Source organism: Sebastes umbrosus, chromosome 11 (genome assembly GCF_015220745.1).
Source record: "Sebastes umbrosus isolate fSebUmb1 chromosome 11, fSebUmb1.pri, whole genome shotgun sequence".
In the NCBI taxonomy this organism is placed as follows: Eukaryota; Metazoa; Chordata; class Actinopteri; order Perciformes; family Sebastidae; genus Sebastes; species Sebastes umbrosus.
The window spans coordinates 19779262-19800869 of record NC_051279.1 but is presented as its reverse complement, the minus strand read 5'-3'; the positions used below and the strand labels follow the sequence as shown (position 1 = coordinate 19800869).

Here is a 21608-nt window from a genome sequence, read left to right as displayed (position 1 = left end):
GGTGATGGTGTCAACACAAAATCTAAACGACAAAGTGAGAAGCTACTGCTGAAAATGCCAGCTGTGGAGGCAGATATTACCCCACCTGATCCCGTAAAAGATGTAAATTCTTTGGAGGAAAAACACAGCGTATCTCATGAAGCAGAGCCTGCAAAAGATTGCAGGAAAGGTTTGAAAGGAAAACTCATTGTGGATCGACAGTACGCTAAAAGCGGAGCCTCATCAGCAGCACCAAGGATTACTATAAAGTTGGTGGCCAAAAAGAAAATGAAAACCGTAAAGGAGTCTCATAAAAAATCTGCGAAGAAGTTGAAGATAAAAGGAATCCAGGATCAGCCTAAAGCCAAGGACATTCAGGGCGACCAGATTTCAAGTGCTCATGTCAAATTAAAAACTGAACCACATGAGGATAAACATGGCACAGAAGATAAGGGAGGAGGGACTGTACCTGCAAGAAGGCGTGGGAGATCTGCTTCAAAGACAACAGAGACTGTCTGCCAGACTAGCGCCAAAGCTGTGGTTGATGACCAAAAATCGAAAGAGAGAAAATCAGCTGATCGATTTGACACTGTAAAGGAGAGCGGGACTGTGGAGCCAAAAACGAATGCAAAGAAATTAAAGCATAAGGAAATTGTGACCGAGCAAGGTTCTGAAGTTAATCAAAAAGTAATTCGTAGGAGCATTAGAGTCACTAACCCACTCACTAAAACAGTCTCAGGCAGTGCAGCTGAACAAGAAAGTCTCAGTAAAAGTGATCCCATTCTGGTGGAGTCAAAGCCAGAAGTTTCTCAAGCAAGGGAGACCGAACCATCAGCAAGAAGTGACAGACGAAGGCAAAGCAAGAGGCTGAATAAGGATGCTGCGGTGCCAGAAAACACTGGTCCATCATCCACAGAGACTGATCATTTAGCTGTACAATCCAGTGACAGTTTGCCTTTGAAAAACGAGGAAATGCGGGTCCCGAGTTTAAAGTTGCTGAAGATCAGAAACCCAAAATTTGACGCTCAGGCCAGTGGGAAAAATTCAACTCGAAAGAAAAAACTGAGAAAAAAATTTGTTTGGACTTTAACATTAGTGAAGGGAGAAAGTCGGACACAGGGTGCTGAAAACACTGTCAAAGTAACAGAGAAGACTGTGAGTGAAGTGGACCAGTCCACGTTTTGTGACACCAGTGTCAACAAGAGTCGGAAGGTGTTGGATAAAAAATCAAAACTGGATAACTCAACCCCGCAAGAGAGTAAAAGCTTGGACAATAATGTCAACAAGAGTCTGAAGGTGATGGATAAAAAATCAAAACTGGATAACTCAACCCCGCAAGAGAGTAAAAGCTTGGACAATAATGTCAACAAGAGTCTGAAGGCGATGGATAAGAAATCAAAAGTGGATAACTCAACCCCGCAAGAGAGTAAAAGCTTGGACAATAATGTCAACAAGAGTCTGAAGGCGATGGATAAAAAATCAAAAGCTGATAACTCAACCCCGCAAGAGAGTAAAAGCTTGGACAATAATGTCAACAAGAGTCTGAAGGCGATGGATAAGAAATCAAAAGCTGATAACTCAACCCCGCAAGAGAGTAAAAGCTTGGACAATAATGTCAACAAGAGTCTGAAGGCGATGGATAAAAAATCAAAACTGGATAACTCAACCCCGCAAGAGAGTAAAAGCTTGGACAATAATGTCAACAAGAGTCTGAAGGCGATGGATAAAATATCAAAACCGGATAACTCAACCTCGCAAGAGAGTAAAAGCTTGGACAATAATGAGAAGGGTTCCCAAAACGAGGCGGACGTGTCAATTGAGGAAAAGTCCACTTTACAGGTGGAAGTTGAAGTGGAACACGTAAATGAAACGCCTCCACAAGAAATTACTAAAACAGATTGCGGGAAAGTTCCACCTCTTCAGATCAAAAAGGTCTCCTCTCCTGGGAAGCATAAAAGCTCAAAGCCATCCTTTTTAATTCAGCAAGTTAGCCCTGAAAATAAAGAGGATGTTCTGAAAGAACCAAGTGAAGTTAATGAGGACAAATCATCATGTCTGGATACTGAAGTCACACCAACTAGGAGACTAAGGAGAAGGACACCAAGCTTTGATTCACCACAAACAAAGTCTATCAGTCATAAGCCGGTGGTCACGCAGAAACGGAGGCTTAGAACAGGTCCACAGGAGGTAGATACGCCGCAGGTGCACGTCGAAGATTCTGTTCAGGCTTCAACTGAAGATTCAAGCTCACATGGTCTTCCTAAAAATGCCTTTCAGGATTTGGCTGAGGACCCCTCACAGGTGACCAGTGTAAACACTGAAACTCCTGATAAGGATTCCTTAAAGATCGCTGACGATCCCTCACAGGTGCCAGTTGAAGTTTCTCCACAGAAGGTGGAGAATGAGGTAGAACCACAGATCAAAGAGGCCAAACCATTGCCTGTGCCTTCCAAACCTAGAAGATGTAGAAATAATAAAGCATGGAAAAAGAAGTCTGTTCAAAGGAAGAAGGCTGTTGTCTCTCCTGAAACTGCTGTCAGCACAGAGTTGGCTACAGTTGAAGCTACTATCACAGAGTCTGTGCTAAAGGAAGATATTCAGCCTTCAGTAACAGAAGCAAGTCAGTCAGAAACAAAAGATTGCACCCAGCCTGAGGCAAAACAGGACACCGTGCCAGTGGAAGAAGAGCAGATACTGGCACCGATAAAAGAGGAAACCGACATTCAGATGATAGATAGTCAACCATCTTTTGTGGCAGAAAGTCAAGCAAGTGATCCACAAACACCGTGCCTACGAAAGAAATCTCTCAAAAAAGGAAAAAAGAGGCGTAAAAGTTTGATTGGGCAGCGCCAGAAACACAGGCACAGGAGCAGAGATGGGAAGTTTGCTCCACTTAAATTATCTGAAAGACAGAAAATTGTTGAGGAGGATATTGACATTTCCACCCCTGTGGCAGCTATCACACCAGCCCCAAGACCCAAACTTATTGGTGTACATAAAAAGCACAAAAAAAGACCTACAGGCCTTCATTTTATTGGATCTAAAAGGCCAAAACCACAGTCTAAAATAATTTCTAAGCTGATGGAAATCAGGCTTGACAATGATAGTTTGAAGCAGGAAGAAATGGACACATTAGTCGATGGGGGACAAGCAGATGTTCTAGATGCCCAGCCTGGTAAATCAAAGTTTGTGAAAAATATCAAGCACTTCATTATGCCCGTTGTAAGTGCCAGATCCTCACGGGTGATCAAGACCCCGCAAAGGTTTATGGATGACGCTGGAATGTCGATATTGCCTCGAAGAAACTCACCAAAGAAGGGTTTACAACTGGGCTTGCAAATGCGCCCGGGAAAGAGGCGAGATGATGGGATGGGCAGAGCAATATCCCCCATCCTACCGATTGATGAGGAGGACATATTGAACGAAGCTCAACTGGATGTCGATCTGTTTTCTCAGGAACTAGATGACGACATTGATATAGCTGACAGCCTGTTTTCTGAGAGAAAAGGTGGCAAAACTGAAAAGAAGAAGTCTCTTCTAAAGAACTCTACTTTCAAGTGGGATGAGCTAGAAGAGTCGAGCGATGAAGTGTATACACTGGACAAAACTTCAGAGGACAAATGTGAGGATTTGTTTTTACCTATACCAGTTGATAAGCCCACAGAACTATCTACTGACCCCCTGGATGCCCCGAAAAAGAAAAGTTCCCCCAAGTTTATTAAACAAGCAGCTCAGTTCAAGATTTTTCAAAGGCTAAAGAAGGCGCAGACAGGATTTCTCAAAAGCAAAAACACAACAGAGACGGATAGTGTGAGTAAACTCCTACAGCCTCCTGTTGATTTAGCTGAAGGACTCGATGATGAGGCCATGAGCATCAGCCTCAGGCAACGGAATACAAACGCAGGGAAGGACAAATCCAAGCTCAAGATAGAAGACCTTGATTCTCCTGGAGTGGTGAGAAAAGTTTCTGTGTGTGTTAGGACTATGAACTCCAAGTCCCTTGCCCTTCAGCACGGTAAAAAGGAGAGTTTAGCAGGGAAAGACATTGTCCAATTTCACTCAGGTAAGCAGCATAATTTTAAAAGCATCAGATTATTTAATGCTACATTTGCTTTATTACTTTTAATAGACCAGAAATCGGCATGTATTATTTTATATCTACAGGAGGGTTGCAGTCAGAACAGAACTCAGGTGAAGGCGATTATCCTGGATCTGTGGAGAAGGGAGCTTCACAAAGAGCGCGCCTCACTGGTGCAAATAAAAGAATGCTCAATCTCCTCCGGAAAGCCAAGGTCCAGCTCATTAAGATCGACCAGCAGAAACAGCTTAAGTCATCTGGGGTAAGGCCATGATCACCACAATCACATTATCACATCATCATTGTATACATTAATTGTACATTATTAGATAAAATCTATGTAATAAAAATGTCATAGATGAGGGAAACCTCCACAAGTGTTTTGATTGATTCAGGGTTTTTCTGGAGCTTGTATTGATGCCTTGTTTTTGCCTGTTAACCCTGTAGCTGTTATCTGGCCCGACTGGCGCCAGGTCTCGAGATGTGACCTCTAAGAGACAAAGAAGGAAGCAGAGGGTTAAGCTTGATGCTGACGTTCCAGTCAAGACAGAGCAGCCTCAAGGACAAGTAAGTGTACAAATCAATAGGCCTGAGGCGGAGATCGATCCAACTACAAATCTTGTTTCTGTCTCTGATTTTACTGGTTCATTGTTGTTAATTAACCTTGTTCCTATAGTTGGAAACTTAGCAAAAGCTAACTTTCTCTATTCAGTATACATTAATGAAATGTATAACTAATGATTCAAGTTTGAAAGCAATTGATGTCAATTCCAGCCTCTTTACATCAGTGCCTCTATCTTTATCTGATTTTCATATTTTCATTTCTCCAGCCGCAGGTCATCTCCCCGCTGTGTCAGGAGTTCCGTAGAGCAGGAGGTCCACGTATCAAGCATGTGTGTCGCGCTGCATCCGTGGTGCTGGGGCAGCCTCGAGCCTTGGTACCAGATGACATTCCCAGACTTAGCGCCTTGCCTCTGCATGAAAGAAGCGGCATTTCCCCCTCAGCCATCCCTAAAGGTAGGTGGAAACTGATTGGCAGACTTATCTGGATTTGCTTTCATTAGACATGCTCATAAAACTTGTCATGACTTGAGTGTGATGACTCGATGGCGGCAGCAGCAGCAGCAGCAGTAGTAGTAGTAGACATGGTAATAGTATTAGTTTCAACTTCTCAGTCCTGGCAGATGATGGAGTAGTACAGAAACTTCTTTGAACAGACGGATGCATTGAAATTAGGGCTGTCAAAGCGCAAATTCGTTTTAACGCCACTAATTTCTTAAACGTATTAACGCAACTTGCAAATTTTTAGGTTGTAACAGCTAGAGTGAAGACACTGCTATCGCATGGCCGTCCCTTGATCTCCGACCCCAAGATATGTGAATGAAAATGGGTTCTATGGGTACCCACGAGTCTCCCCTTTACAGACATGCCCAGTTTATGCTAATCGCATGCAGTTTGGGCCAAGTCATAGTCAAGTCAGCACACTGACACACTGACAGCTGTTGTTGCCTGTTGGGCTTGAGTTTGCCATGTTTTAATTTGAGCATATTTTTTATGCGAAATGCAGTACCTGTGAGTGTTTCTGGACAATATTTGTCACTGTTTTGCGTTGTTAATTGATTTACAGTAATAAATATATACATACATTTGCATATATCAATTTGCTCACTCACATGTTGATAAGAGTATTAAATACTTGACAAATCTCTCTTTAAGGTACATTTTGAACAGACAAAAAAGGTGCGATTAATTTGTGATAAACTGCGATTAACTATGGACAATCAAGCGATTAATCATGATTAAATATTTTAATCGATTGACAGCACTAATTGAAACGGAATCATTTATGATTAATGCGTCAGTATGAATATGTGTATCGTGACACCCCTACTCTTTAGCTATCTATGTCCAACAGCCCATCATTTTTATGTTTCTGAATTTACATTTTGTCCACTTATCTATAGAATGCAAACAAAAAAAACGCACAATAAATTGAGCCCTATTTCATTGATGATATATTTAAAACAGTTAAATTTACAGTTTGCTTATTGCAAAAACCTTCCTATAAATGCTATTTTTCCAGAGATTTGATGTATCATTAGCCATTGTGATTCTGTTTGATTGCGTATGTTCATGAGAACATTTTTGATTGACAAAATAATAGTTACAATAGTTAGTCCAAACCAAACTTAGTGCCATGAAATTATCTGCAACCGCATCACTGAAAGGTGAATGATGAACTATTTAACTGACTAACAGATGGATGTCTATTGTTTTTGCAGATATTGGGTCTCCCTCTGAATCAGACAGTCCCGGGCTGTCAGATCCAAAGGTCATCAAGGTCAAGAAGTCGAATTTAATAAAACGGAAAGGACTCGGGCCATTTGGGTATCGTTCTCGGAGGTGTGGAATTTGCAAAGGCTGCAACCACGAGGACGATTGTGGCAGGTGCATGAACTGCCTCGACAAACCCAAGTTTGGTGGTCCCAATACCAAACGGCAGTGTTGTGTGTAAGTTGACCTATATTTGATTCTTAGTTGTAATCTCATCGCAGTGTTTAAAAAAATAATTAAGAATCTTCTTTTTTTACCACAAGGTATAAGAGATGTGATCAAATTGAAGAGAGAAAAGCACGCAGACTAAGTGGAAGAACTGCACCCAAAGGTAATTCTTCACTTGAGCGTGCAAGCTTCATGTTGCTGTAATACTTCCATAGCATTCAGCTACATGCCGCCTCTTTTTTTTTTTAAGGTGCCTCTAAGCGACGGCGATCCTCTCTCAGCGGGGGCCATTCGAGTAATGACGAAGGGAACGAGGGTGGTGCAGACTCGCCATCTGGTCTCCATGGTGACGGCCACAGTCCGTCACTAAGGAAGCAGCCGAAGCGTGTTGTGAAACCCCGCGTCTACTTTGACTTGGTGGACTACGACTCTGATCTAGATGACAAAGCTTTCTCAAGCTCTGCCTCGCCAGCCAGGAAAAGGGGCGCTGGATCCCGTTTCAGTCAAGGTCAATTAACATTCAGAAACAAGATGACATAGATGCTTCATTCACGATCTAGATGATTTATTTTTATTAACACCACAGATCATAAGTACATGTAATACATGTAATGTAGAGCTGTAGTCTTTGCAAACACATTTCTTTAAACGAAAATATTCTTTTGATACTAAGCGTGTCAAGCCTTCTGAGGTGCCACCTAATAATAGATTTTGTTTTTTCCTGCCTTCTGCAGACTTTGTGTCACTGGATGGATTCCTTGGAGACATTTCAGATGAGGAAGTCAGGCATCGAAAGTCCAGTTCACACCGCATACCTTCTGCTCGACGTAAACCTGAAAAGGTAGGTCATTAGAGTTTGATCAGTGCTAACAACCTGGTCGGACTACGCAACTTGCATTTGTGGCAGTTTTTTTTGTGTGTGTGATTTGCTCTGGGGTGGCAATGGTATACCATGGTATGAAAGGTGATGGTTATCATACCATGTTCATTTGCTTATCTACAGTATTGAGAGATAAAAATGCAAACCGGACGAAGAATCTCACCTGTGCACGTTAATGAAATTTTTTTTTAACGTTTATCGTAAAATGCGCCATCAAAATCCTTTTTTACATCCCGGCTAAATTTGTACTGTATTTTCTGTCCGTTCGGGAACCTCTGACTTACAAACACAAATGCACACACTCACCCGAATATGACCCCATAAAGAAACACACACACGCACACACACACACGCACACACATGTGTTTGAGTTGAAGGTACAGACAGGAGCATTCTGGACTTAAAAGTAATTGTTAATAATCATAAGACATTATTTGAAAAGCTCACAGCAATTTTTCATGTAGTAGTTAATTTAACATTCTATAGTGCTGCTAACATGTAAACTAACATGCTTTAGTTATATAACATGTGACATGCTATTTTTTTTAATCAGGTTTATAATTCTGTTAATTCTTTATGGTCAATCTAGCTCTGCAAAGACATTTCCCAATCCAGCTCAACCATCTGTCACACAGTCACTTGCAAAGGGAATTAAGTTAGATGCCACATCCAAACAAGCCAAAGAATTGAACCATGCTGTGGCATATTTTATTGCCAAGGACACGATGTCCATAAGCGTAGTGGAAAAATCTGGCTTTCCTCCACCTGATAAAGAAGGCAGCCCTAATGTGCAAGGTGCCATCAAGAACATACTTTTCCACCGATGAAATCCTTCGTATGTACAAAGACGTGAGAGCCAGTGTTGAGGAACAGCTGAAGGAAGCTGTGTGGTATTCAGCCCCCACAGACCTGTGGACCAGCAGCAGTTGTCACAGGGTATCCATGGTCCCCATTAGAATGCATAGTGAAAAGTAAGTATATTAGGGCTTTCAGCGTGTCCAGTACTGCCCACATTCATATTACGGTTGTCTCTCAGGGTCCTTCGGAGCAGACTCCCCCCAGTGTCCTGGCTGCCCTGGCCCATGGATTTGAGCAGAGAGAAACTGAGTCTTCTAAACCTACTCACAAAATCAGGGTTGACTTCAAGGTAGGTCACTTTTTACAGTACATCACATATATTGTAATTAGGGCTGTCAAATTTAACACGATAATAACGCAGTAACGCAAATTTGTTTTAACGACACTAATTTCTTTAGCACATTACCGCAACTTGCGATTTTTAGGTAAGTGGGTTGTAGCTCAGTTTTAAACCTTAAGGGAAGATACTGGTGTCATATGAAACTAGAGGAACTCATTGGTACCAACCATGTCATACCAGCTTGATGCGAAGGAAACTAAATAACGCTCCAAACTCACGCTAAATTTTTGCGAGGGAAAACTGGAATGGCCATTTTCAAAGGGGTCCCTTAACCTCTGACCTCAAGATATGTGAATGAAAATGGGTTCTATGGGCACCCATATGACCACTTTATGATAATCCTATGCCGTTTTGGTCAAGTCAGCACACTGACACCCTGACAGCTATTGTTGCCTGTTTGGCTTGAGTTTGCCATGTTATGATTTGAGCATATTTTTTATGCTAAATGCAGTACCTGTGAGGGTTTCTGGACAAATTGTGTCATATTGTGGTGTTAATTGATTTCTAATAATAAATATATACATACATGTATATTTGCCCACTCCCATGTTGATAAGAGTATTAAATACTTGACAAATCTCCCTTTAAGATACATTTTGAACAGATGAAAACAATGGACAATCGGGCGATTATTAATCAATATTAAATATTTTAATTGAATGACAGCCCTAATGTAATATAAAGACACTTGATATCAGTGGTTACAACAGCCACAGAATGTTTTGGTGCCACAGCTATGAGATTTATGATGATTGGGGTCAAACACATATTTGTTTTCTTCAAACATTATTCATTTCACAGAACCTCTATTCATCTCAGAGCAGTTTAAAGTACACAGTACAAAGTCACACACGTAGTAAATTAAAGCTATTTGTAATTCCCTAGTTCACGTAACATTCTTATGTTTGTCCACTAGAGGACAGTGTTTGTTAATTATGTGTTTTAACTGCATTTTAACCTGAGAACATAATTTTAACATGAACTTAAGTTCCACCAAAACTTAAAATGTAAACACACTCCTCATATAGTCACTCCACTGAAACAACAACATATATTGGTCAGGAGACATAGTATTATGCTGGTAACTACTGTGAGTGGTCTTTTCTCAGCTGTTAATTGTGTTGTGTACACTGTGTCTTTGTTTTCAGGAGGACTGTACTTTGGACAATGTCTGGAATATGGGTGGTTTAAGTATATTGACCTCTGCACCGCCCATGCCACCCTATGTCTGCTTCCTATGTGCCAGTAAAGGGCAACATGAGGTAACCACTTAATACATTTTGCTCTTTTTTAGTAGAAATAATTGATCCGATTCTTTGCCCTTCTTTAACTTGTTTTAAGTTAGTAAATGACAAGCTTCTTACAATTGAGTTGTAGTAAAACACAACACCAAATGATGCAGAATCTCATCATATCAGGAGGTTTATATATTTTTAGGGCCATTTTTAAATTCAGAAATGTTTGTTTTTGCAGATGCTGTATTGCCAAGTATGCTGTGAGCCCTTCCACCAGTTTTGCCTTGATCCAGCGGACCGCCCCACTGAAGAGAACAAGGAAAACTGGTGCTGTCGTCGCTGCAAGTTTTGCCACGTGTGTGGCAGGAAAAACAAGCACTCAAAGGTACAGGCCTGCTATTTTGACTAGTTTTGCTATGTTTTACTTGTCAGTATTAATGTAGTTCAGTCAGTAAGCATTGCACTTTTCATGTCTCCCTCAGCCGTTGTTGGAGTGTGATCGATGCCAGAACTGTTATCATACTTCCTGTCTGGGACCAAACTATCCCAAACAAAACAAGAAGAGGAAAGCTTGGGTAGGTTTCATGTTTCGAAAACACAAATTCCTGTATGTTTACTATAAGCATGCTGAGGTTGGAATACATTGATTGCTGGTCCTAATGTGCTGGTTTCTGTGCAGGTTTGTATGACGTGCATCAGGTGTAAAAGTTGTGGCGTCACACCGGGGAAGAGTTGGGACACTGACTGGAACCACGACGAAGGACTCTGTCCAGACTGTTCAAAACTCTATGAACTGGGTGAGGGGAGAAATGATGAATGATCTGTCACCTCCTCTATCATCTGCCAACATTACTAATCTAAGGTTGAGGCTAATCTTTTCTGAATGCCTCTTTCTCTCATAAGGTAACTACTGTCCAATCTGCTTCAAGTGCTATGAGGACAACGACTATGACAGTCAGATGATGCAGTGTGGCACCTGTAACCACTGGGTACATGCCAAGTGTGAGGATCTAACAGGTGATTTTTATTCTTTATCTTTTTGAGGATGAAAATACCCCAAGTGATGGCATCAAAGCTGTGCTCATTAACACTGATGAAGCCATGTCAATCTAAATTACATTACGATTTTTTTTTGTTCTGGTGTTCTGCGGTTTATTTGCATAGCTTAAAACAAAACAAAGGACATGAAAATAACAAAGAATGTAGTGAGCAGGAAGAAAAAAACCTCAAAGAGGGGATGTCTAATACCTGTTATTACTTGTTATTACCAATTATTTGTTGAGCGTGCATACAAAGCCCTGCTTCACACACATGCAGTAGGTGCTCAAGATCTAGGGAAAAAATGTTGTGAACTTATTTTGGTTAGAAATACATTTCACTAAACCTCCACTGCCATATTCCTGTCTCCCGTAAAATACTTTTTTCAGATGAGCTGTATGAGATCCTGTCCAGCTTGCCAGAGAGTGTCGTGTATTCATGTCGGCCATGCAGTGTGACCCAGCCCAGTGCCTGGAGAGAGCTGCTCTACATCGAGCTCAGGGCTGGGGTGGAAAAGGTGCTGGCTTGCTTGCTCTCTTCCACCCTTACCCAGCACCTTGTTGCCTGCTCACGGGTAGGACACTCTGCTTTTTTTTTTATGAATCAAATGTAGCGTGACAAATAAGACACATGATGTATTTATGTTAGAGTGCCTGTTACTTAGGGCTGGGTATCGTATTCAAATTACGATGCCAGTACCCTTAAAGTGATACCGATAACAACAGACTACTTAATTTCATACCTTTTTTTCTACTTCATTTGATACTCATCATGTGAATGGGAGCATTCAGTTGCATAAAATGCCACCACCACATTTATTTTTATCCGATGCCACAGGCGTGTAGTATAGTCGTACTTTGGAACGTTTTGATGGCATCTTGGAACTGCCAACTCTGTCAAATACACCGCGCTTGACTTCGCCTCGTCACAGACCGTATGGGTTGTAGCTACTAGGGTAGTGGGTTAATCACACGTTGCATTAAATCGAAGAACGCTTTGGGTGATTGGCTGCAAAGGAAACCCTACAAATAGTAATTTTATTCTAGATCTGGGTACAAAAAAGATTGAATGCAGGTCTAGTTTAGATGCTACTTGGTACTGGGTTATTTCAGTTGATACCTTAAAAGTATCAAGTACCGATACCCAGCCAAACTGTTCACTGGAATTTATGTATCTTTTGTATGAGTACTGATGCAGTACTGAGACTTGTGAAATGCAGTGTGCCAGATATGCTTTGTTTTCTGTTGCAGTGTGAAAAGTTGGTTGATCCTGACAGTGGGATAGAAGGACAGCCAGCCTGTGACCTCCGAGCTGTAGGCAAGAAGTTTGACAAAGGCCTTTATACTACGTTGGTGAGTACACAATCTCTTATTCAGTGTCTCAACTCTTGAGTACTTCAGTAAAGTGAAAAAAATGGTTAGTCTTAATTTCATAGGGCTTTATAGACAATACAGTTTTAAATTCCAGTAAGAGTCAACTGTCATTGTGCCCCCGCAAATACCTTTTTCACAGTCAGTTCACATATCTTTTGATCCTCTACACTTAACAATAATGCTTTCTGATATGCAAGAACTCTAGCCACACAGGAAAACAAAGGAACTCAGACAATATGATGTCACTGACAACTTAAAGTTCAAAAATTGAAATGTAACTTAAAAGTCAAACCCACTTATTGATTTTCAAAAGGGAAGTCTAAGAATAGGTATACTGTATTCATAGTATTTCTGCATCTAGTTATTGGTCTGCAATGCATCATGCTTATACAATGGGAGGGGAAACTAAGATATGCAACTTAATGGATACAAAAACATGTTTTTTTTTTTTATAGAAAATGTTCCATGAGGATGTGGTTCAGTTGGTGCGAAAGAGGCTTGAGCAAGAGGAGGATCTTCCAGAGGAGCAGAGACCCACTGCCCTGGCACGCTCTTACTACTTAAAGGTGCTGTATGACCAAAAAAAGTAGTTCAGAGATTACTGAGAATTGTCTGTAAACATATTAGTGGGGATATGAGTGTGAGAAACTGCAAAGTAAAGCTATGTAATAGTTTAAGAAATGTCGGCAAGTTAGCAATTATAATTAACTGATATGATTTTTGTCTTTAGCTCCTCGAGGAAGTATTTAATTGGTTCAACAGCCAAGACCCAAAGGTGTGGAACTCTTGTACCAAAGACTTACCCATGTGAGTAATGGTTTCTATTTACTGGTTTGTATAATAGTAATTAAGTGCATACATTTTTGAAAACTCAAGATGTTTTAAAAGTACTTTTTCATTTTCATTTTTCCTTCATCATGATTATGTATTTGATGTACAAACATGAGTCTTGTATATGTATTAGCTTTTGAACTGTTGAACTCTTTCCTAAATAGGGGGATGCTGTCCCATGCTGTTCATCCTCCTACAACGGAGCATGTTTACGCCCAGTGGCAGGAGAGGGAGAAGCTCTCGTCCAGGGCTCCGCTGGGGCTCCTGCAGGACGACAATGGACAAAGCTTAGTTGTAAAGGAGGAAGAGGCACTTTCTCCGTTGTCTGGTGAGCCAACAAGCCGGAACCACTTCAAAACCAGCAGGGCTGTCAGGCACAAATTCAAAGGTAATGCTGTCAATCCAGGAGGGCTGATAATAGAATTGGCTATTTGTAATTTTGTAAAATCTTGTGCAGTGTTTGGCCCTTTAACTCTTACCTTTTGTGTATTTATGTAGGGAAAAGGGCCCGCCTTCCAAAAGCTGATATAGACACCGGATGGTCTAAGGATGACGAGAGACAGTGCTCTTTGTGCCAAAAATATGGAGACCTCAAACCTAATGTAAGTAATGCATTAAACATGAAAATGAAATGTTTATAGTACATTGTAAATACCCAACTTGTGGAGGAAATTGCCTGGAAATTGCCTGTACATACAACATTGATTGGTTTTCACAATTTTTTTATTTTCATTTTTTTTTGTTCCACAGGATGCAGGCCGGTTGCTGTGCTTGGGCCAGAACGAGTGGGCACATGTCAACTGCTGTCTGTGGTCAGCTGAAGTGTTTGAAGAGGACAATGGCTCTCTACTACATGTACACAGTGCTGTCACAAGGGGGCGCTTGATGGTTGGTTGTTTTTTATCTGTTCAAAATGTACCTTAAAGGGAGATTTGTCAAGTATTTAATACTCTTATCAACATGGGAGTGGATAAATATGCTTTGTTTATGCAAATACATGTATATACTTATTATTGGAAATGAATTAACAACACAAAACAATGACTATGAATATTGTTCAGAAACCCTCACAGGTACTGCATTTAGCATTACAAAATATGCTCATATCATAACATGGCAAGGCAACAACAGCTGTCAGTTTGACTATTACTTGCCACAAACAGCATGTGATAATCATAAAGTGGGCATGTCTGTAAAGGGGAGACTCGTGGGTACCCATAGAACCCATTTTCATTCACATATCTTGAGGTCATAGGTCAAGGGACCCCTTTGAAAATGGCCATGGCAGTTTTTCCTCACCAAAATTAGCACAAGTTTGCAGCGTTATTTAGCCTCCTTCTCGACAAGCTAGTATGACATATGGTTGGTATCAATGGATTTCTTAGTTTTATACAAGTATCCAGTATCTTCACTCTAGCTTTATTATGTATATATGTAAATATATATTGATATTTGAGAATTTAAAAACATCTGATAATCATGAACAAATATGCTACTTATAATTGATTGCTGTTCCTTTATTACCTCAATCCCAACCCCCTCTTTAGCGATGTGAACGCTGCAACCAGACGGGTGCCACGGTAGGCTGCTGTCTGACATCTTGTCAAAGCAACTATCACTTCATGTGTGCCCGCTCCCGTCACTGTGTGTTCCAGGAGGATAAGAAGGTCTATTGCCACAAACACCGACATCTCATCAGTGGCAGGGTAAAATTCTGCTCTTCCAATTCTTCCAACAACAGTCTCTGACCTTATCACTTTAAAGGTTTTGAATTTCTGGGTTGCATTATCACTTGTTTTCCTTTGTTGTACAGATGATAACTGGCCAAGAATTTGAAGTAAACCGCAGGGTGTATGTGGATTTTGAGGGCATCAGCCTCCGCAGAAAGTTCTTGACTGGACTGGAACCAGAACTAATCAACGTGATGATAGGTGAGCGACTATCTTTTAGCTGGTTTCCTCTTCACTCCATGGCATTTACTACTATGATCTTATGTTTAACCAATTGCTGTCCACATTGTCACTACACAGGTTCCTTACAGATAGACCAACTGGGTGTGCTGACGGAACTTTCAGCTAGCAAAGGAAAACTATTTCCTGTTGGCTTTCAGTAAGTTGCATTTTACCTTTTTAAACTTAATAATATAAATAAATCATATGGAACATGAAATGAAAAGCGCCTTTAAAACATTCTTCTCCCCTCCATAAGGTGTACGCGTTGGTACTGGAGTACAGTTAACCCATTGCGCCGGTGCAAATATACATGTACAGTGCGGGAGGTTCGGCCCGTTGTCCCTGAGAAGCCTGTTGAGGAGATGCCAGACCAAGGAGACAATAACACCATTGCTCACAGCCCGTGTCCTCTACCTGGTGCATATTTTACTACTGAAAAACTGCAGTGCATTAAGAAGTGATTTACTGTAAATTGATAGATGAAGATACTAAAAGTTTCATAAACCATTTTTGTGACTCTTCAGAATCTGAAGCCCAAGAGACTGAAATAATGGAATGCCAGCCCCCAATGGAGGAAATGTTTATCCCAGGATCTACCCCCAAGTCAGATCACGGTGCAAGGCCAAAGATCCCCAGGAGACCAGCTGGAGGAATGTTCCGACCTCTGCCATCCCCAGGTAAATTAAACATTTATATTTAATTTCAGTAAGATTCCTTTCAAGTTCAAGTTCACTAAAAGAAATATGTTGATCCAAACAAAAGCGCGCAAGTCTCAATTCTGATTTCTTCTCAGGAGCACTCCCGTTGAAACCCCACCACATATTAACCATAAGTGATCTGGAGGATACTCGAAGGGTTCGTCGCCACAGCCCACACTCGCAGACACCAGGCCTCCGCAGTCACATGGCCCCCCCTCCCCTGGGCCCTCTGCCTGGACCAATCACCCTCCGTGCCGGAAAGTCTTCCCTTCCCACTTCCCCACTGTTCCCACTTGGTTCTCCAGACAACCTGATGAATTCTCCATCACCCCGCCCAGTCGGAGGTAGAAGTGCTTCCTCAGTCCGATGCCCTGGGAATACAATGAGCCATTGCACTTCGTCTTTCTTTCCTCAGTCTCCCTGGCAGGACAGTTCAGGAAGCTTCCCCTCTCCAAGTCTGTCTTTCTCTCCATCCATACAGCAACTACCCAGAAATCGACTGTCATTTGATCTGAACCAGTCAGACTCAGTCGAGGTGCCGCACAACTTCTTAGCTTCACCAGAGCCTGAAGATGTCTCTCCAGCAAACGGTACATCGCCCCAGGGGGATTTAGACCAACAGAAGGATGAAGAAGACTTCCCCTACAGTTCATTCCACAAGGATCCCAACTTGAGTCTGGGCCAAGAGATGAGGACAGAACTGGAGATTGAAGAGACTCTCCTGAATGAAGGCGTGGCAATGAACTGTGGGGGGCAAATAGTGGTGGAAGGTGATGATCAGGAGGAATTTTGGGGAAGAGCCCAAGACATACACAAGAAGAAGAATCTCGTTGCTAACCTGCCACGGCCTGCAGCCTCAGCCAGGGATGACTTGGGCAACTCCTCTTCTTCTGATGATGATATGGAGCACTATTTCGATTTCTCGCGGACAATAGTCAGCTGTCCCGGATCAAAAGATCATTCCAAGTCTCCCTCCTCCCCTTCTTCCCGGCCTATGGCTCAGCTGGATGGTGTAGATGATGGTACAGAGAGCGATGCAAGTATAGCGACCAACGATAATGCTCAGAAAGTTGAGGGATCTAGTCAAGCTCCGTTACAAGCCAAAAGCCTAAATAATAAAAATGTCCCTGAATCGGACGCCACAAACGGCACACAGGCGGTTCAGAGTCTGTTCCCCAAAGCATCATCCAATGATAAGCACACAGATTCCTCATCAGTTGCCAGTAAAAGTCCTACAGATAGTTCACCTCAAGATCCACCTAAATCATGTGATGCCAGTCAATCAAATGAGAACAACATGGGATTTGTTTCTCCACAAATTTCCAGAAACTCTCCACTCAAAGAGCAAAGCTCTGACACTCCTTTGGTAAACCAGGAGACCGTGCTTCCTACTCCAGTTCCTGATGCTCTGCCTAACTTACTCACAAAGGTGCCTGAGTTATTCCAGGGTTCCAGTTTAAGGATTACCTCTGGAACACCTCTTGTTCTTGAGAGATGTGACACTAGTCCACGTTTAACTGAGATTGTTCCTTTGCTAGAAGGCACACCGCTTGAGAACCAACAGTCTGAAGCTTGTAAACCCCTGAACTCAGAGACTGACAGCGGCCACTCTACTGTGGTTGTGAACCACTTAGCAGCTAATACAGTGGAACCCTCATTAGCCGATTCTGCTGATAACAGTCAGCGTGTCCTGCTAGATCTTCTTCAGCCCTCCCCTGCACTGTCTGCAGATGTACAGAACCCCTCTCAAGGCCTTGTAGACTCTCTGCAGGTGTATTCCTGTTTACCAGGTTTCAGTCAGCCTCCTCTAACAAGTATTACACTTCAGCCAGTAACATCCTCACAAGAGTTAACCTTCCCATCCATCGGACCTTTGTCTACTAAACTAACCACCCTTAGTGCTGTTGGAGACGTGACACAAACACTGCTAAAAGTTACCCCTCAGAACGATCCAGTGCTATCAGCTATGTCAGGCACTTGTCCCCCAGCAGCAACATGTGGAACTGTCTCTCTACCCATCTACTCCACACAAACACAGCCATTGGGTTCCACAGCTGTCACCATCGTCTCTTCTTCTGCGTCGGTATCGTCTCTTTCTGTATTGTCAACGCAATGTTCAGCAGCTCCGACAGCAGTCCAAACCACCCCAGCCCCTGTGATCGTAAATGGTTACAGCTCTTCATCTGTGCAGAAGGAAGCTACATCGGGTCACACAATCTCCATCAACTTTTCTACACCCAGGCCAGCTTTAGAACCTCAACAGCCAGTGGTTCCCCAGGCGTTACCTGGACATGCTATTCTTACAGTAAAGGAGGTGGGAGGCCCCAATGTGGATCCTACTCCACATGTCCTGCTGGTCAACCGCCTCGGGCAGATCTTCGTGAAGAACCCAGAAAGCAACACTTTCCAGCTGCCCACTCCCAGCTCCGCCTCATACAACTGTGTCACCCAGATCGCCAGCCTTTTGCAAAGCAATGCACTGTCGGCCACACTAGCAGCAGCTGGTAATATGGCTGCGCCGCCCCCCGGGGCCAATGTTGCAACGGCAGTTCCGCCGTCGGTTACACCCACAGTTCAAAATCCAACCACAATTACGCAGCTGCTTACTCACAATAGCAACGGTGCAGTGGCATCAGTTAATGTGAAGAAGAAGAGTGCAAAAACACCAAAAGATGAAACCGCTCCAGAGTTTAAAAAAACGAAGAAGAAGAAGGATTCTAGTGCATCCAAAAAATCCAAGTCGTCCAAGGCCTCAGGGCAGCCTGTTCCGTCAACTGAGAATCCTCCCATGACTCCTGCTGAAAGTGCCCAAGCAATTATCAATCAGGCAATGGCGAGTAACTACACCCCCAAGTGGAGTGGGCTTCGAACACTAAGCCCGTCCTCACTGGTTTTACCACCTGGCCTATTAATTGAACCGGAGCCTCCAGTGTTGCTTAGCTCTGCATCAGCAACACCAACGCCAGCTCCTGCCCCCCGACCTCGTACCCACGTCCGCATGAAGAGAGTGTCTTCGCTTTCAGATCGTATTGTCACGAAGAAATCTAAAGTTGACTTCCTAAAACCAGAGCCCCCGAGTGAGGATGAGGAGCGCTGCAGACCTACCTTTCCAAGCATCTCCAGCAGGGCTTCAGGAGTCCGCATCAAGACCCCGACAGTGAAAGGAGTACTGGACCTGGACCAGTTAAAGCAGGAGCATATAAGCGATTCTGATAGCTCAGGGTAAGATTTTACTTGTCTTAAATAGGGTCGCATGTAGAATGTAACCCTCCAAAGTTGCGACTTGGCACAACCCTTAAATAGGGCTGCAACTAACAATTGTTTTCATTATTGATTAATTGACAAAGAAAAGCAGACAATCCTTCCGTTTTAGAAGCTGGAACCAGCAATTGTTGGGCATTTTTGCTCAGGAATCGATTAACTAATAGCTGTAGGAGTTGTACAAGTGGAGCTTACCATGGTTCAACCACATCTATGTTCAAATGATGCTGTTTTTTTTCAGAGATTTCAATTAAGTTTCTATATTTAACTTACTTTCATTTGCTTTGTGAATGGCACATTTTTGGATTTGCTAGACCAACACAGCATTAGTGTTTCCATTGTGGTAAATTGTGGTTACTGTTTAGTGTTAAAACTTTTGTTCTCCTATCTTTCTTAGATCAGAGCCTTGGGATTGTATGTCTCAGGGCGAACAAGGCAAACCACACGCATGGGAACCGGTGGGGCACAGCACCCTGACTGACTGGAAGAAATACTCTGGTGATTTAATGATTTCTGTGAATTAAAACATAATTCCTTAGTTCAACAAGGTCTGCCACATATGATATGACACTAACTAATGCATGGGTCATTGCTAAAATTGTTGCCACAGCATTGAAGAATATTATGAAATCCTGACAGTATAAAGTGTTTTCTTTTAGGCGCCGCGTCTACCTCAGATGATGAATCACCACCATCTGATGAGGATGCTGAATTCCAAACTAACAGAGACCAGCCACACCTAAGATTTGAGATCAAGAGCGATGATGGTTTCAGTGCGGAGGCAGACAGTATCGAGGGTAAGGCTAATAATGCATAAGAAATATTTCCCTGAAAAGCCTTCATAGTATAGAACATGTATGTATTCACTATGACACTTATTTCTCAACTCTCCCTTCAGTGGCTTGGAAAGCAGTGCTAGATGGGGTGCAGGAGGCGCGAGCTATTGCGAGGTTGAGACCTCTGACCTTTCAGAAGATCACCGGCGCCCATATGCTGGGTCTGGTCCATGATGCAGTGGTGTTCTTGCTGGAGCAACTTCAAGGAGCCCATCGCTGTCAACGACATGCCTTCCGTTTCTTCAAACAGTTCACGCAGGAGGATGACCTCCCTGTCAATCCCAGTGGTTGTGCCCGCTCTGAGCTATACCTCAGGTATGTATACCAATTACAGTTCGGATCAGTTGAGCTTTGTTTATACTCGCGCAAACGCCGTGGCGCGGGCCTCCGTAGATGGCGCGCACACTACGAGCATGCACAGAGGCTTTATGCTCAAGGCGTTGGTAACAACCCAAGTAATCTATACATGCAAAGAAACCAAAACAAATAAGTTCAGAAATTAAGTTATGTGTAATAATGTGAAATGACACAGGGAAAAAGTATTGAACACGCTTACTGATATTTATTTAATACTTTGTACAAAAGCCTTTGTTGGTAATGACAGCTTCAAGACGCCTCCTGTATGGAGAAACTAGTCGTATGCATTGCTCAGGGGTGATTTTGGCCCATTCTTCCACACAAACAGTCTTCAAATCTTGAAGGTTCCGTCGGCCTCTTCTATGAACTCTGATCTTCAGTTCTTTCCATAGATTTTCAATTGGATTCAAGTCAGGTGATTGGCTGGGCCATTCTAGCAGCTTTATTTTCTTTCTCTGAAACCAATTGAGAGTTTCCTTGGCTGTGTGTTTGGGATCATTGTCTTGCTGAAATGTCCACCCTCGTTTCATCTTCATCATCCTGGTAGATGGCAGCAGATTTTTATCAAGAATGTCTCGGTACATTTTTCCATTCATCCTTCCTTCAATTATGTGAAGTTTGCCAGTACCAGATGCTGAAAAGCAGCCCCACACCATGATGTTCCCACCACCAAACTTCACTGTTGGTATGGTGTTTTTAGGGTGATGTGCAGTGCCATTTGTCCTCCAAACATGGTGTGTATTATGACATCCAAAGAGTTCAATTTTGCTCTCATCTGACCAGACTATATTCTCCCAGTATTTCACAGGCTTGTCCAAATATTGTGCAGCAAACTTTAAACAAGCTTCAACATGCTTTTTCTTCAGCAATGGAGTCTTGCGTGGTGAGCGTGCATACAGGCCATGGCGGTTGAGTGCATTACTTATTGATTTCTTTGGAACAATTGTACCTGCTAATTCCAGGTCTTTCTGAAGCTCTCCACAAGCGGTCCTTGGCTCTTGGACAACTCTTCTGATAATTCTTTTCACTCCTCTGTCAGAAATCTTGCAAGGAGCACCTGGTTGTTGCCAGTTTATGGTGAAATGATGTTCTTTCCATTCCCGGATTATGGCCCCAACAGTGTTCACTGGAACATTCAGAAGTTTAGAAATGCGTCTGTAACCAATGTCATCAGTATGTTTTGCAACAATAAGGTTGCGAAGGTCTTGAGAGAGCTCTTTGCTTTTACCCATCATGAGATGTTTCTTGTGTGACACCTTGGTAATGAGACACCTTTTTATAGGCCATCAGTTGGGACTGAACCATCTGATATTAATTTGCACTGACAAAGGGCTGGATTGCTTTCTAATTACTGATAGATTTCAGCTGTTGTCTTGGCTTTCCATGCCTT

At 42.5% G+C, this 21608-nt stretch overlaps 1 protein-coding gene across 3 annotated transcripts in view; it reads left to right on the top strand.

The window, feature by feature from the left end:
* Positions 1–21608, top strand: part of kmt2bb (lysine (K)-specific methyltransferase 2Bb) — a 30849-nt gene that overhangs the window by 3664 nt on the left and 5577 nt on the right. For 2 of the 3 annotated variants that reach the window (XM_037785722.1, XM_037785721.1), the window contains exons 3-32: positions 2–4042; positions 4144–4319; positions 4505–4624; positions 4888–5074; positions 6340–6568; positions 6655–6722; positions 6810–7067; positions 7294–7400; positions 8476–8586; positions 9786–9899; positions 10111–10257; positions 10355–10447; positions 10552–10669; positions 10776–10889; positions 11300–11484; positions 12161–12262; positions 12739–12849; positions 13014–13090; positions 13279–13502; positions 13613–13716; positions 13865–14002; positions 14662–14820; positions 14928–15045; positions 15145–15223; positions 15323–15483; positions 15591–15743; positions 15860–18986; positions 19423–19523; positions 19685–19822; positions 19924–20176. In XM_037785722.1, the coding sequence (XP_037641650.1) occupies positions 2–4042; positions 4144–4319; positions 4505–4624; positions 4888–5074; positions 6340–6568; positions 6655–6722; positions 6810–7067; positions 7294–7400; positions 8476–8586; positions 9786–9899; positions 10111–10257; positions 10355–10447; positions 10552–10669; positions 10776–10889; positions 11300–11484; positions 12161–12262; positions 12739–12849; positions 13014–13090; positions 13279–13502; positions 13613–13716; positions 13865–14002; positions 14662–14820; positions 14928–15045; positions 15145–15223; positions 15323–15483; positions 15591–15743; positions 15860–18986; positions 19423–19523; positions 19685–19822; positions 19924–20176 (11113 nt within the window). The remainder of the gene's footprint in view (position 1; positions 4043–4143; positions 4320–4504; positions 4625–4887; positions 5075–6339; positions 6569–6654; positions 6723–6809; positions 7068–7293; positions 7401–8475; positions 8587–9785; positions 9900–10110; positions 10258–10354; positions 10448–10551; positions 10670–10775; positions 10890–11299; positions 11485–12160; positions 12263–12738; positions 12850–13013; positions 13091–13278; positions 13503–13612; positions 13717–13864; positions 14003–14661; positions 14821–14927; positions 15046–15144; positions 15224–15322; positions 15484–15590; positions 15744–15859; positions 18987–19422; positions 19524–19684; positions 19823–19923; positions 20177–21608) is intronic. The other variant, XM_037785723.1, reaches the window with a different exon arrangement.